Genomic DNA, 14771 nt, shown 5'->3' with positions numbered 1-14771 from the left:
ACGGCAGCCACTCCCAAGCCTGGAGGAAAGCTGTCACCAGGAACGGAATTGGCCGGCACCTTGATCTTGGAATTCTTGGGCTCCAGAACTGTAAGAAAATTAATTTCTATTGTTTAAGTCACCTGGTCTGTTGTGGGCTCGTTATGACGGCCATTTATATTTAATACAATTATTGATATGGTTAAGTTTAAGTCTATGATACTGTTTGTTTATAGTTTGTGTCATCCCTTCTCTGTTCCCTTTCTTCTCTTTTCTGCCTTCCTTTGTTACCCGCGTGGTACAAACCCACTACTGTGGGATTTCTGAGGTAGGAGATATTTATTCCACCCAATTAGGGCGCACTGCCTTAGGGAGCTGGATCTGAAGGCGTCCTAAGCCTCAGACACACAGGTACTGAGGTTAGGAGTATTCAAGGCTGAGAGAAAACCACACCCCCAAACCTCAAATGCACTAAATATGCTGAAAACTAATAATTATGTTTGGCTAAATAGTACAGGTGGCATAAAGGGAAGGCATGAAAAGTATAGAATTCAAAGTAGGTTTGAACCTGATACTGAGAGGATGCAAATAGTTGAGAGAGTTCAATTTCTAACAAACTCTATTTGTCTTTAAGTGCTATGTATATATATTTCTTGAAATTTTTGAAAATTAATAACTTGCCTAGAGATTCCTTAGCCAACACATAACTCTGAAAGCCTTTTCATCGGAAGAAAATGTGCTTTTGTAACTTCTCCTTTATTTACTCTGCCAATGCCTCCCAAAATTCTTGCACCTGGGTTTTATCTACGCTTGTTTTCCTCAGAAAAGAGAAAGCATAAGTCAAAATCCAATGCAGTGGGTAGCTCTTAGATATAAAAGTAGCAAGAGTAACTAATTCCTACAGGAAAAATTTACAAGAGTGTCTGATCTGGTAGGATAGCCTTTTAACGTGCAAAACGTCATCATCTCATGATCTGAAACATTAAAACTTCCATTAAGTTTTTTAAATTTTTAATTGAGATATTACTGACATAGAACATGTTAGTTTCAGGCATACAACATGATGATCCAATGTATGCATATATTGCAAAATGATCACCGCAATATGGAGTTAACATTTAGCACCTCACATAGTAACAATTTGTTTTCAGTGAAGACTTTAAGATGCACTCTCTTGGATTCTTGAATGCTGACAAAAACTGAGGACGGATGGATGTGGGGGGGAGGGGGGGTTGGGCATGGAGGAGGACACTTGTGGGGATGAGCACTGAGTGTTATGTGGAAACTAATTTGACAATAAACTATTTGTAAAATAAATAAATAAATAAATAAATAAAAATAAAAACACACACACACAATAAAGTAGAGCTAGTATAAGCCAAAAAAAAAAAAAAAAAAAGATGCACTCGCTTGTTCACTTTTAAATATACAGTACAGCATTATTAACTATAGTCACCATGCTGTACATTATATCCCCTTATAATTATTTTATAATTGGAAGTTTGTACCTTTTGATCACCTTCACCCACTTTGCCCACCTTCCATCCCCATTTCTGATAACCCCCCAATCTGTTTTTCTTAACCTATGGGTTCAGGGTTTTTTTTTGGAGGGATGGGTAAGATTCCATATATAAATGATACCATATGGTATTTGTCTTTCTCTGACTTATTTCACCTAGCATAATTCACTCAAGGCTCATCTGTGTTGTTGCAAATATCAGGATTTCCTTCTTTTTAAAAGCTGAATAATGTTCTATTGTACACATATGCCACATTTTCTTTATCCATTCAGTGAACACTTATGTTGCTTCCATATCTTGGCTATTATAAATAATGCTGCAGTGAACATGGGAATACAGATCCCTTTTCGAGTTGTTATTTTTGCTTCCTTCACATAAATATCCAGAAGTGAACTACTGGATCATAGGACTACTGTTTTTCATTCTTTTAGCAACCTCCATACTATTTTCCAGAGGGACTGCACTGATTTACACTCCCACCAACAATGGACAAGGGTTCCCTTTTCTCCACATTCTCATCAACACTTATTTCTTGTAATTTGATAGTAGCCATTCTAACAGGTATGGGGTGATATCTTATTGTGGATTTGATTCACATTTCCATGATGGTTAGTGGCGTTGAATACCTTTTCATGTGTCTGTTGGCCATCTGTGTGTCTTTGGACACAAATGTCTATTCAGATCCTTTGCCCATTTTTAAAGTAAGAATTTATTTGCTATTGTGATATATGAATTCTTTCTGTATTTTGGATATTAACCCCTTATTAGATACATGATTCTCAAATGTTTTCTCCTTTTGGTATGTTGCTTTTTTGTTTTGTTGATGGTTTTCTTTGTCGTGCAGAAGGTTTTTAGTCTGATATAGTCCTGGTTTATTTTTGTTTTCGTTGCCTATGCTTTTGGTGTCCAATCCAAAAATTTGCCAAAACCAGTGTCAACAAGTTTACCACCTGTTTCCTTCTAGGAGTTTTATGGCTTCAGATATTATATTCAAGTTCTTATTTTGTTTGGACTTGATTTTTTTGCCTGGAGTATGATAGCATGCATGTTTCATTCATGCTTGTGACTGTCCAGTATTCCTAACCCCATTTATTGAAGAAACTGTCCTTTTCCCATTGCACATACTCGGCTTCTTTGTCTTAAACTGATCATATATGTGTGGGTTATTCCTAGGCTCTTTGTTCTTTTCCATTGATCTGTATATATGTTTTTATGCCAACACCATACTGTTTTGATTATAACTTTGTAATATAGTTTGCAATCAGGATGTGCGACACCTCCAGTTTTGTTATTCTTTCTCAAGATTGATTTAGCTTTGTGATGTTTTTTTGTAGTTCCATACAAATTTTAGGATTGTGAAAAATGTTATAATTCTTCAGTGTCTTGCAATGTCTTATAAGTCTTCAATGTTTTTCATGAGTGTCTTATGGTTTTCTTTCTTTTCTCTATGGTTCCAGCGTACAGGTCTTTTAAAATTGATTATAGTTGGGGTGTCTGGGTGACTCAGTTGGTTACGTGTCTGACATCAGCTCAGGTCACAATCTCACGGTTCATGTGGTCGAGCCCCATGTTGGGCTCTGTGCTGACAGCTCAGAGCCTAGAGCCTGCTTCAGAGTCTGTGTCTCCCTCTCTCTGCCTCCCCCATGCTCGCATGCATGTGCGCACTCTCTCTCAAAAATAAACATTTTTTAAAAAATGTTAGCACAGAGGCCAGTTATGCGGTCTAGAAATAATTTGTGTTGCAAAGATATATGTAGCTCCTGATGCACAGTGCTCTTAATGCCATCATTCTGCCTGGAGCCATCCTGACTCATTCTTTGCATTGCCATTCACATTGAATTAACATACATTCAAGACAAAAATATCTTCCTATTACCTTAGGAATAATACTCATTTATTTTTTGCTGTTAATATTCGCTTATCATACAATTTTATTAATGCAGGTAACATTCATTCTAAACGGTAGTAGCTTTAGGGCCACCTGGATGGCTCAGTGGGTTGAGCATCATGATCTCACAGTTTGAGTTTGAGCCCCATGTTGGGCTTTCACTGACAGTATGGAGCCTGCTTGGGATTCTGTCTCTCCCTCCCTCTACCTCTCCCTCACTCACACTTGTGTGCATGCGGACGCTGTCTTTCTCTCTCTCCCCCTTTCAAAATAAATAAACTTTAAAAACTGTAGTAGCTTTATTTTTAGGAGAAACACTAGGTGATTTCACATAAGGGGTAAGAGCACATCCTCAAGGGCCCTGCTGCCTGCATTTGAATCGCAGCTCTGTCGCTTATTAGCTTTATAACCGCGGACATGTTACTTCTCTATGCCTCATTTTTCTGATAAGTAAAATGGGAATAACAGCACCTTCTAGGACTGCAGTGGGAAGGAAAGGATTAATCCACATCAAGTACTCAGAACAGGGCTCGGTCCATACAACCCATGCTAGGTAAGTAGAAGACGTTATGATTAGCTCTTATTTTTGATTAACTAAGAAAATGATTCATGCTATAAGATTTGAGCCTAGATACTGAATCCAGTACTAAGATATGTGATCGTGCTTGAGGAACTTCTCATGAGCTAAGAAACAAGCACTAGCATATATCCTAGGGAACCAAGACAAGTAAAAGCACAAGAATGAAATCTTGGGTTCTAGTCGTGGCCGCACCACCAACCCGCAGTGTGACTCTGGGCTTTGCTTCCTTCATCTGTGCCACCAAAATTCATCTACGTCTTCCCTAAAACTCCCAGGCTCTCAGACTCCATAATGCCTCGAATTCACATCTTTTTGTTCTGTCAGCTAAGTAATCCTACAAGTCTGAACAGAAACAAATAAGTATCTGTAAACTAGTTTTCATGGGATTAAAAACTTTTTTTTCAGAATCATTGAAGTATTTATTTATTATGTTTAAAAACATTTTTTTTTGTTTTTTATAGTTCTTAACATTTTATTTATTTATTTTACAAATAGTTTATTGTCAAATTGGTTTCCATATAACACCCAGTGCTCATCCCCACAAGTGCCCTCCTCCATGCCCAGCTCCCCCCATCCCCTCACCCCCACCTGCCCTCAGTTTGTTCTCAGCATTCAAGAGTCTCTCATGGGGGCGCCTGAGTGGCTTAGTCGGTTAAGCGTCCAACTTTCGCTTAGGTCATGATCTCGCGGTTCGTGGGTTCGAGCCCCGCGTCAGGCTCTGTGCTAACTGCCAGCTCAGAGCCTGGAGCCTGTTTCGGAGTCTGTGTCTCCCTCTCTCTCTGACCCTCCCCTGCTCATGCTGTCTCTCTCTCCTAGAAATAAATAAAAAAAAAAAAAAAAAAAAAAGAGTCTCTCATGGTTTGCCTCCCTCCCCCCAACTATTTTTCCCTTCTTCTCCCACATCGTCCTCCATTAAGCTCCTCCTAATCCTCCTATACGTACAAACTGATCTTTGACAAAGCAGGGATTAAAAACTTTTTGAAAAATCACACGGATGGGTCCCAAAGTCCAAACTACAAACTTGGGTGGCTTTGTTCCTTTGACACATGTCCTGTGTGAACACAGTAATAAGCATTCCACCTAACGCGAGAGAGACCAGTTCAAGAGCCTGTGCAGGATTTTGCAATACACAGTCCTGGGATCCAGCCTAACCCTCTTGGGTCAGACCACCCATGGGATTCCGGGCCTGTGACTCCATTTCTAATCCTGATACCCTCATATTGACAGTGTGATATCCCCATAAATAGCTTCTCAGGAAAATACAAAATTGGTGGTACATCATTTCAAGTAAAATGAAAATAATGACTTGATTTCTAAGATTATTGGACTTTGGAGAAATTTGTTTTATCTGAGATGCCTAAAAGAAAAAATCATGGAAAATGACAGAATGATGGTGTTTTACACACTGATTTATTTTAAATCATAATACATAAGAAAATGTATAATGTCTTACAAAGCATTTGATAAATAGTTTTAAATACAATTTTAAGCTCTAAGTAAAGTCTCTAATTGGAATATATATACACACTTTCAGCCATAAAAGTGGAATTTTTATGGCAGATTTTGGACCTCTAAAGCTACATGCTAGCTAATGGCCAGCTTAAGGACATTAAAAATGTGCATTTATAAAAATGTGAGGAAATTCATGAAAATGTTTTATAAACATGACAAGCATGTACCATATAATGTGGGAGACGTTTTCACGGTCTACTTACAAATAGTAAATCCTGTCTTAGAAAGTTATTATTATATAGTTTCCATTACGCATTCTTGTGTGAACTCTCTTATGTCATCTTCACAAAGAGCGAGCACCGGTTTATGGATCCTGTACATATGAGCACACTGCTTTTTCCCTTGCACAATGCCCCATCGTAAGAATATACTTGGTCTCAGGGACAATCAAAGCATAGCAAAGTGCTGCTTTAGCTGTTTAATTAAATGTTGGGTATCCACATGATCTGGAAATGCTGCTTCAGACTTCTGAGCAGCAACATAGCTTCTCTGGAGATCGCCGATCTGTAAGAAATACCAGAATAAGACCAGAAAAAAATGAGTAAGAATGTAAAAAAAAAAGATGTACTATCTGTACACTGTAGAAAATCAAAGGGTTCTTAAGGGTAAATTGCTTGATTATGCTAATTTGATTTTAGAATCCTTTCACCTAGATTACAATTCAGTCTTGTAAGATAGGAGAAATATAAAATAACCAATTATATAAATTCTGCTCCACTACAGCTGTCTAGTTATGAATTCATAAATCTGTGTTTTCATTTCCCTTTACAGATAGTGTTATAAAAATAAACTAACATTTGCATACTACAACACCAGCTCTCTATCGTTTCACAATGCCTTAGGACAACGATTTATAATGTGCCAAAAAGACATATTTTGGTTAGGGCATTAACTTTTTTTAAAAATTTATTTCTTTTCAGAGAGACAGATACCGTGTGAGCAGGGGAGGGGCAGAGGGAGAGGGAGAGAGAATTGCAGGCAGGCTCCACATCATCAGCACAGAGCCTGATGGGTGCTGGAACTCACAAACTGTGAGATCATGACCTGAGCTGAAATCAAGAGTTGGACACTTAACCCACTGAGCTACCAAGGCACCCCTAGGGCATTTTAGACAGAAAATTCAAGTAAAAACTATTGTATATAAGATACATTAATGGGCACTAGGGTGGCTCAGTCAGTTAAGCGTGGGACTCTTGATTTTTGCTTAGCTCATGATCTCACAGTTGGTGGGCTGGAGCTCCGCCTTGGCCTCTGCACTCATGGCATGGAGCCTGCTTGGGATTCTCTCTCTCTCCTTCTCTCTCTGCCCCTCCCCCATGTGCACATGCATTCTCTCTCTCTCTCTCTCTCTCCCTCCCTCCCTCCCTCTCTCTCAAAAGAAATAAATAAACTTTAAAAAAAAATACTATAACATGTCCAGGGAAGTTTTACAGGGTGCTAGTAATTTGGGGGTTTTAGAAGTTTTTAAGTTATCAGTTGTCTCTGATTTTCAGTAACCTTTTGTGTGAACATCCAGTCGCAAACAAAAGCACATGCAGTATCTGCCTCCATCTGAATAGATCCGGAGTCATGCACACATTTATAAAAAGCAAGAATTTTTTAGTGTGTGTACACACACAAAAAACCTAGATAATTCAAATCTGGTAGGCTTTTTTTTTTTTTTTGAAACCTATAATGCATATCAAAAACATGAGTTTCTTTTTTTAAAATATCATAGCATTTCTTTTTAACATACTGTTTTCTCTTACGGAAAGCATAGCCTTTTGCGTAAAGAAGTATCTCATTTGAGTTATAGATTATTAAAATGTGATGAAGGGAAAGGAAGGTATCAAACCTTTGTGATTTAACTAAGTGGCAGCACAGTGCAGTGGAAAATGCAAGGGCTTCGTTGGGGGCTGGCTACAAATTCTGGACCTTCCATGGCCATGTGACTCCAGGGGGCTCTTTTAAGCTGGAGCAGCTGAGGGGCGCCTGAGTGGCTCAGTCGGTTAAGCATCTGACTTCGGCTCAGGTCATGATCTCATGGTTCGTAGGTTCCAGCCCCGCATCGGGCTCTCTGCTGACAGCTCGCTCAGAGCCTGGGGTCTGCTTCGGATTCTGTGTCTCCCTCTTTCTCTGACCCTCCCCTGTTCATGCTGCCCCTCTCTCTCTCAGAAATAAATAAAACATTAAAAAAAATTTTTAAAAAAAGAAAATGACAGCTTATGAATGACAACTTATACTTATTTCCAAAGCAGAAATGAAAGAGAGGATAGCCTCATGTTCATGCTATAAAAAATGACATTTTTATAATGTCTTCTGCTCTATAAAGAGTCTTTACACAGCAAACATTTTTAGCCATTTCCTTATCCTTGAAACTTACCTTCCTTCCGTGTTAAAAAGAAAGGTTTCTAAGCAAAATTTATTAGATTCCTTTTATCTGTTTTTCTTGTTATTGAAAAGGGCACTCCTTTTAGCTCTTGGATACTGACTTGCAACACAGTATTAACAGCTGTATTTTCCCCACATTGTTCACAGTGAAAATAGCTTTTACCCACATCCCTAACTTTATGGCAATAATGACGACTTGATGGCGTCTATAATAATATACAGGATTTCTTTGTGATAAAAGCCAATTACTAAATCCTTCCTCAACCAGGCATTAATGAGTATTTTTTCATGATTAAATGTCATGTTTTAAAAATAAAATAATTCTGTAATCTCTAATGCAATCTACAATATTAAGTTTATTCCCCCAGTGATAAATTTCTTTACAGTGTATTAAACTATCCCTTGAAGAGAAAGACATGTGTATGTGTTTAAAAAATTGTTTTTTTCAAAATGTTAGAATTTTCTTGTCTGCATTTTAAAATCCAAGATAGAAAAAGAAACAGATCAGAGGAGGAACTGATAAAGAGAATACCTTATCAGAGACTGTTGCAAAATTAAAATGTGGCTCGTACATATGGGGTGCTAAGGATGAGGCCGTTTGTAACAGTGCTCTTGCCTGTATTTAAAAAAAGAAAGAAAAGAAAACCAAGGATGAGCATCTATCAGTGCTATATTTGTAATTATGTTTTTGGGTTTTTTTGTAAAACAGTCCTTATTCAAGATAGGACCTTAATAAACATGATCCTGTAATAAATACAGATGACCCTCCTCATGAAATCCGACTTACTGAAATACAATATTTATCTTACCAAAATTATATTAATAATAAAGTTGCTTCAAATATGAAGATAATTAAGAGTAGATATAAGTAGAGAACCATTGTTTCTGTAAAGTTTATATTTCAATATGACAAACAAATCAAAATATAATCCTCTCAATGCAAAAGGAAGTCTTATTAATCTAGGCTTATTGCTGTTGATTGATTTCTTAGGCTTCTAATTACTCGTTCTCTGATGCTACATCAAAAACAATTTTAAAAACCATAGTTAATTTCTAAGCCCCAAGTTCTGGGCTGGAGGATGATGATGAGCATTTATTACACTGCTGACCTCTTGATAACAGGTGAATGCAACTGAAAATGATAAGCTTTCTGTTCTCTCATGTACTCAAAAAGCAAAATTCGCATCATTTTTCATCCCCTATAGGCTCAAATGATCATGCATTGCAGGGACCCATTGACAGATGTGAGATGCTCACATGTTCATTGTTAGGACCACAAACTCCCCATTCCACGTTGCTGAACATCCTCTGACGTGTAGCTAAACCCAAAACCTCCCTCCATGACCTGTGGACATATCTGTGCATCTTTTTTTTTAATGGAAAATAACATATGGGATGGTAGATACTGATATTTTTTTGTTTTATGATTAGCTTTTTTTCTTTCAATCGGTGTATATTTTTAAATAATAAAATAGGGGTTAGTAGCATGAAACCTTTCACCAAAACATTTCAAGTCAGTTGAAAACTAGAGAAACTATAATAAGTAGGAAACAAAGAAAATCACCAACTTGAGGACAGAGAAAAATCACAAAAGCACTTGCTTTGTATGGACACAGGTCAAGTTCTGTGGCAGGACAAGTTCCCATTTGGAGTGCAGTTGACCCTGGAACAACATGGGTTGGAACTGCATGGGTCCGCGTGCACGTGGCTTTTCACAATAAATACAGCACAGTGCTATTTGTGTGTGTTTTCTCCCTCATGATTTTCTGAACCACGTTTTCTTTTCTCGAGCGTGCTCTACTGTAGACCACATACATGTAACATACAAAATATTAGTACATATAACACATAAGATAACACAGTACATATAATATACAAGATATGTATTAGTGGGCTGTGTACGTTCCTGGTAAGACTTCTTAGTCAACAGTGGGTTCTTAGTTAGGTTTTCAGGGAGGGTCAAAAGCAAAACTTGAATTTTCAACTACATGGGGGTCAGCACCCCTAATGCTGTGTTGTTCAAGAGTCATCTGTAGTTAGGTTTTGTTTATAAAATGCAAATCTGTCTTATTTGGGGGAACTGGTGAGATAAAGGCAACATCCAGGGATGTTTCTTTCCTTGTTTTGTTACAAGTTTATCTCCGTGGTTAGGAGACCAGGTTGGAGGTTAACATTCCTGCCATGGTGTTTGCTATGTCACTTACCTTCCTGGAGTCCCTGTTTCTTCATCTCTAAAGTTTGGAATGCACTCTTGAATACTGAGAACAAACTGAGGGCTGATGGGGGTGGGAGAGAAGGGAAGGGAGGTGATAGGCATGGAGGAGGGTACTTGTGGGGATGAGCACTGGGTGTTATATGGAAACCAACTTGAAAATAAACTATGAAAGAAAAAGAAATAAATAAAGGGCAGACAAAGCCATAAAAAAGAAAGGTAGGAGACATGCAACTAGTTTTGGAAAAAAATAAACCTTGGTAAGACTTTTTTTTTTTTAATTTGGAATGCAATACTTACCTATCCTTAATTATCACTAATACTGCATAAGTGTATTTAGCCTTGTAAACTTTTATTTATAATAATGTAATTTTTAGGCATTGTGCTCAATACTATGCGGTCATGCCAAGTGTTTTACGTGCATAATCGGCTAAGCCTCCCCAAACGCCTCCAGGTGCTGTTTTTAACCCCATTTTATAGACTGTTCATTCATTTCACAAATACTGGCCCAGCACCTACCACATGCCAGACACTGTTTTTGATGCTGAACATTTGTTTTTGATGCTGGAAGAAAAAGCAGGCCCCTGTGTTTGCAGGGCTGCCAGCCACATCACATACATAGGAACATATCTGATAAAACAAGTCCTGTGAAGGAAAGAATAGGAGATGTGATAGTGCCTGCGGCCTCCTTTAAACCAGTGTCTGGGATGACCTTTGTAGGGAGGGCAATTAAGCTAAGACTCAAGTGACAAAAAGAAAAAGTCACTGCAGGCTCTGAAAGAGGAACATTCCAAAAGCTGTAAAGTAAGAACAGGCACAGCGTGGAGGCAGAGCAGCGAGGAGCTGATGTGCCCAGAAGTCTGGAAGTTGGTGGGAAGGAAGAGGCGGCTGAAGATGTGGTCTGAGAAAGAGCCAGAGGCTAGGTGATGCGGCGCCCTGGAGGCCAAGGTTTGAATCCATATCATTCCAAGCGGAAAGGAAAGAATTTGGAGCATGCTGAGCAAAGTAGTTTAACATTATTGTTTTTATTTACTTTTTTAAGTAGGTTCCATGCCCTGTGCAGAGCCCAACGCGGGGCTTGAACTCACAACCCTGAGATCAAGACCTGAGCTGACATCAAGAGTCGGATGCTTAACCAACTGAGCAACCCAGGTGCCCCAAATCATTCTTGTTTTAAAAAAAAAAAATCCCGGGGCTCCTGGGTGGCTTAGTCGGTTAAGCATCCGACCTTCGCTTAGGTCATGATCTCGCTGTTTGTGGGTTCGAGCCCCGCGTCGGGCTCTGTGCTGACTGCCAGCTCAGAGCCTGGAGCCTGTTTCAGAGTCTGTGACTCCCTCTCTCTCTGACCCTCCCCTGCTCACGCTGTCTCTCTCTCTCTCCTAAAAATAAATTAAAAACATTAAAAAAAAAAATTTTTTTTTTAAATCCCTTCAGGGGCACCTGGGTGGCTCAGTCAGTTAAGGGTCTGACCTCAACTCCGATCATGATCTCACAGTCTGTGAGTTCGAGCCCCGCATCAGGCTCTGGGCCGACAGCTCAGAGCCTGGAACCTACTTCAGATTCTGTGTCTCCCTCTCTCTCTCTCTGCCCCTCCCCTGCTCATGCTCTGTCTGTCTGTCTCTCTCTCTCAAAAATAAAATAAAAACATTAAAGAAAAATCCCTTCAGCTGTTGTGAGGAGGATGTGCTACAGGGTACAATTACTTACTGACAAAAGTGGAGACAAAGACCAGCTAGGTGACTCTCGTAGTAGAGTCCAGGCAGGAGAGCACAGTTTGGAGAAGGGTGGCCGAGGTGGAGAAAAGTGGCTAGGTCTGGGATGTGACCTGGAGAAAGCACTGCCAGGGCGTGCAGACATGATGGGTGGGGGATGGGGGGGAGAGGTGGCAGGAACAGAGAGCTTTCAAGGGTGGCTCCTAGGATTTTGGCATGAGCACCCAGCTGGTGGATGGGGGACTCTGAATGGTGTCACAGTTCACTAATATAGCGAAGACTTGGGACTGTATAGATTTGTCCTAACAAAACCAAAGGTTAAGAAAACAAACAAAAAGGTTAAGTAACTTGTTCAAGGTCACATCACTAATACGTGACAGGGCTGGGATTCAAATCCAAGCCAGTGAGACCCTAGAGCTCATTTTTAAACTGTGGCATGTAAAGATGGCTACCCCTGACGGCTTTTCTGTGGAGAAAAATGATCCACTGGGCCACCGTAGTTCACTGACCTGCTCCACGTGGCCCTTCCGCATCTCCAGCACAGCCAGGTTGTTATAGGCCTCTGCGTGGTTATTGTTGTTGACCAGAGCGAGCCTGAAGCACTGATGGGCCAAATTCGTATCTCCGATGCCCTTGACAAGAAAAGCATGTATTGGCACACACAGATCCATACGCTTCCTCCCTTCTTTCCTCACATAACTCTTTGCTGCTACCAAGCAACAAGTACCGATCAGGATCAAGTATGAATTGTAGGTAAGAGGATTTAACTTGAGAAAATAAAATGAGTTCTGGTGATCCTCAGAAATCGCTACCTAAGACCATAACCAAACCCGGATGGACAGTATCTGAAAATGTCTTCAGACTAACGTATGGCTACCTTTCCTGCACCGGAAATTACATCAGAGGGAAATAACCTACCACAGCCACGTGTCCCAAGTTGTACCAAACATCAGCTGCCTCTTCTTCGTTTTCAGCCAGAGCAAGGGCACGTTCAAATGAAGTCAGAGTCATATCATACTGCTGGGCATAGAAGCAGCAGAGCCCCAGATTGTTAAAGAGCTGGCAGTTATAGACACCCATCTGCAGGAGTCGCCTTTGAGAAAAAGAGCATATTTTGGTGTCAGACCAACTTGATAGATATTAAGACCTATTTTTGTTTTACAAAGTTAGAAATGAATGTTTTACAATTTTTAACATCCCCAAAGAACAGAAATAGAAAGTATTAGAGTAAATGAAAAAACATTCAGCAAATACAAAAGTGTGTCTATTTAAAATCTTTTTAAAATGTTTTATTTCTGAGAGAGAGAGACAGCGTGAGCAGGGGAGGGTCAGAGAGAGAGGGAGACACAGAATCCGAAACAGGCTCCAGGCTTGGAGCTGGCTGTCAGCACAGAGCCCGACGCAGGGCTCAAACCCACGGAACTGTGAGATCATGACCTGAGCTGAAGTCAGACGCTTAACCAACTGAGCCAGTCAGGCGCCCCGAAGCGTGTCTATTTTAATGGTACTAGCCATGGGAAATGTGTGCAGAGGACAAAGTCGGAAACAACTTCCGTAAGTTTTTTGCCCCTAAAAGCTCTGTTAGAGAACCAAAATATGAAAGAGTCACCTAAAGCAAAACCCACAGCATTTTGCTTCATAAAGGTCTGGTGACTATCAGTAAACCCCTAATACCTTCTCATCTAATTTGAGGGCTGTGTTTAGGATATACCTCAAGTTTTCAGCTGAACTGAATTTTGGTTTTGGTTATCTGTACTTGGTGGTTTAGTGATGTCTAGGGGCCTTCTGATGAGCTTCCATCGAGGAAGACAAGACCATCAGTGGATCCCTGCATTATCCACTAAGCTTTCATGCTAGGGCTCAAAAAACCCATTTGCTTCTATGCATCATTAATCCCAAAGGACAATGGACAATGGAGTTCAAATAAGCCAAGGAAAATCCACCCCAGATGCCCTGAGGAACCCATGACCCATTTGGGGGACGGGGGAATAGAGTCAGCTGCATGTGCCTAAGGCAGCATTCATTTTTATCATATTTTAGGCTTCTAACATATTTGTAAAGAACTCTTGTCAGCTGCCAGTTATCTCCTGGTATTACCTAGGGCTGGAAGAGAAAATCAAAATTTAAAAATAAATCTCAGAAGGCAGAGAAGGACAAATATCATATGTTTGCACGTATAGGAGGATTAGGAGGAACTTGACGGAGGACCAAGGGGGAGAAGAAGGGGGGAGATGGTGGGGGAAAGGGAGAGAGGCAAACCATGAGAGACTCTTGAATGCTGACAAAAACTGAGGCCAGATGGATGAGGGGGGGAGGGGGGACGGGCATGGAGGAGGGCACTTTGGGGATGAGCACTGAGTGTTATGCAGAAACTAATTTGACAATAAACTATTTGTAAAAAAAAAAAAAAAAAAAAAAAGTACTACTCCGCAGTCAGTCAAGTAAAATAGGTTCATGGATTGAAAACTGGCTCTCACACTATTTCTTTTATTTAATTTTCCCAACCTCCAGTCATTGCCTCCGGTCATTGCCCACTATTTTTATATTTCTGTGTTTTTCCACATATGGTTTTCTTTGGGACATGGAAAGTCTCCCTTATCCCCTCAAGAGACTGTGCATCCATTTAAACCAATTTCAAACCTTTTCTCTTTGGAAAAGTATTTCCCATGCTATTTTCCCCTCAATAATCTCTCTCCTCTTTGAGTTCAGCTCTTTTTTGTCTCCAGTGCTCATCTGGGAATTTGTTTTTCTCTGTTATTGTTGGAATTAGGTGTTCTTTACCTGACTGTCTGTCCTAAAACAGAGGTACCATGTCTACTGCTGTCTTCTATCTGCCACTCTTGATTTAAGGCTTACATGGTAAAATTTTGTTACTTAATTGCTGGATCTAAATTTCAGTGAATAGTTTTATTGTTCCAGTTATGCTTAAATATATATTCCTCCACCTAGATGTCAGAGTCATTACATATGGAGAGAGTGGTTTACCTTTGCCATGTTA

General features: G+C 39.8%; 1 protein-coding gene across 1 annotated transcript in view; it reads right to left on the bottom strand.

Annotated features, from left to right (window-relative positions):
- Positions 1-5418: 5418 nt before the first annotated feature.
- TTC8 (tetratricopeptide repeat domain 8) overlaps positions 5419-14771 on the bottom strand; it is a 63049-nt gene continuing 53696 nt past the window's right edge. The window contains exons 11-14 of the mRNA XM_039232523.1: positions 12692-12866; positions 12283-12405; positions 8382-8465; positions 5419-5983 (exon numbers count right to left, since the gene is read on the bottom strand). Of these exons, the coding sequence (XP_039088454.1) occupies positions 5867-5983; positions 8382-8465; positions 12283-12405; positions 12692-12866 (499 nt within the window). The 3' untranslated portion in view covers positions 5419-5866. The remainder of the gene's footprint in view (positions 5984-8381; positions 8466-12282; positions 12406-12691; positions 12867-14771) is intronic.

Source organism: Hyaena hyaena, unplaced genomic scaffold, assembly GCF_003009895.1.
Source record: "Hyaena hyaena isolate Hyena2069 unplaced genomic scaffold, ASM300989v1 scaffold_67, whole genome shotgun sequence".
Taxonomy (NCBI): Eukaryota; Metazoa; Chordata; class Mammalia; order Carnivora; family Hyaenidae; genus Hyaena; species Hyaena hyaena.
This window is presented reverse-complemented; position numbering and strand designations above follow the sequence as displayed.